Raw genomic sequence first — 393 nt, forward strand, 5'->3', positions numbered from 1 at the left:
GCCACCGGAATATCAGCCCCCAGGAGACGCTCCTCCTACAGAGCCTCCTCCGCGTCCGCCTCCCGAGCAGCCCAACCCTGACCCCGCTCCCCAACCTGGCCCACCACCCTATCAGCCCCCAACGCCGCCCCAAGTTCCTCCTCCCGGGAGCCCGGTGCCACCCCCATTCTATCCTCCTCCGCCTCCTTACTACCCTCCTTCCCCGCCATACTACCCTCCTTCCCCGCCGTACTATCCGGGGCCACCGGACACACCGCCGCCGACTTCGCCGCCTCCGGGTTCACCACCTCCTGGCCCACTACCGCCGGACTCGCCGCCGTCGCCACCGCCAGACTCTCCCCCTTCGCCATATCCTCCCCCGCCTTCAGACCCTCCTCCACCTCCTTACCCCCC

General features: G+C 69.5%; 1 protein-coding gene across 1 annotated transcript; it reads left to right on the forward strand.

Annotated features, from left to right (window-relative positions):
• Positions 1-4: 4 nt before the first annotated feature.
• On the forward strand, positions 5-393 carry CSUI_009103 (uncharacterized protein; the record flags this gene model as incomplete). The annotated part of the gene is made up of 1 exon (XM_068069222.1): positions 5-393. A coding segment is annotated over one exon (387 nt), but the record flags the coding sequence as incomplete, so codon positions are not given.

Source organism: Cystoisospora suis, assembly GCF_002600585.1.
Source record: "Cystoisospora suis strain Wien I chromosome Unknown contig_5296, whole genome shotgun sequence".
Lineage (NCBI taxonomy): Eukaryota > Apicomplexa > Conoidasida > Eucoccidiorida > Sarcocystidae > Cystoisospora > Cystoisospora suis.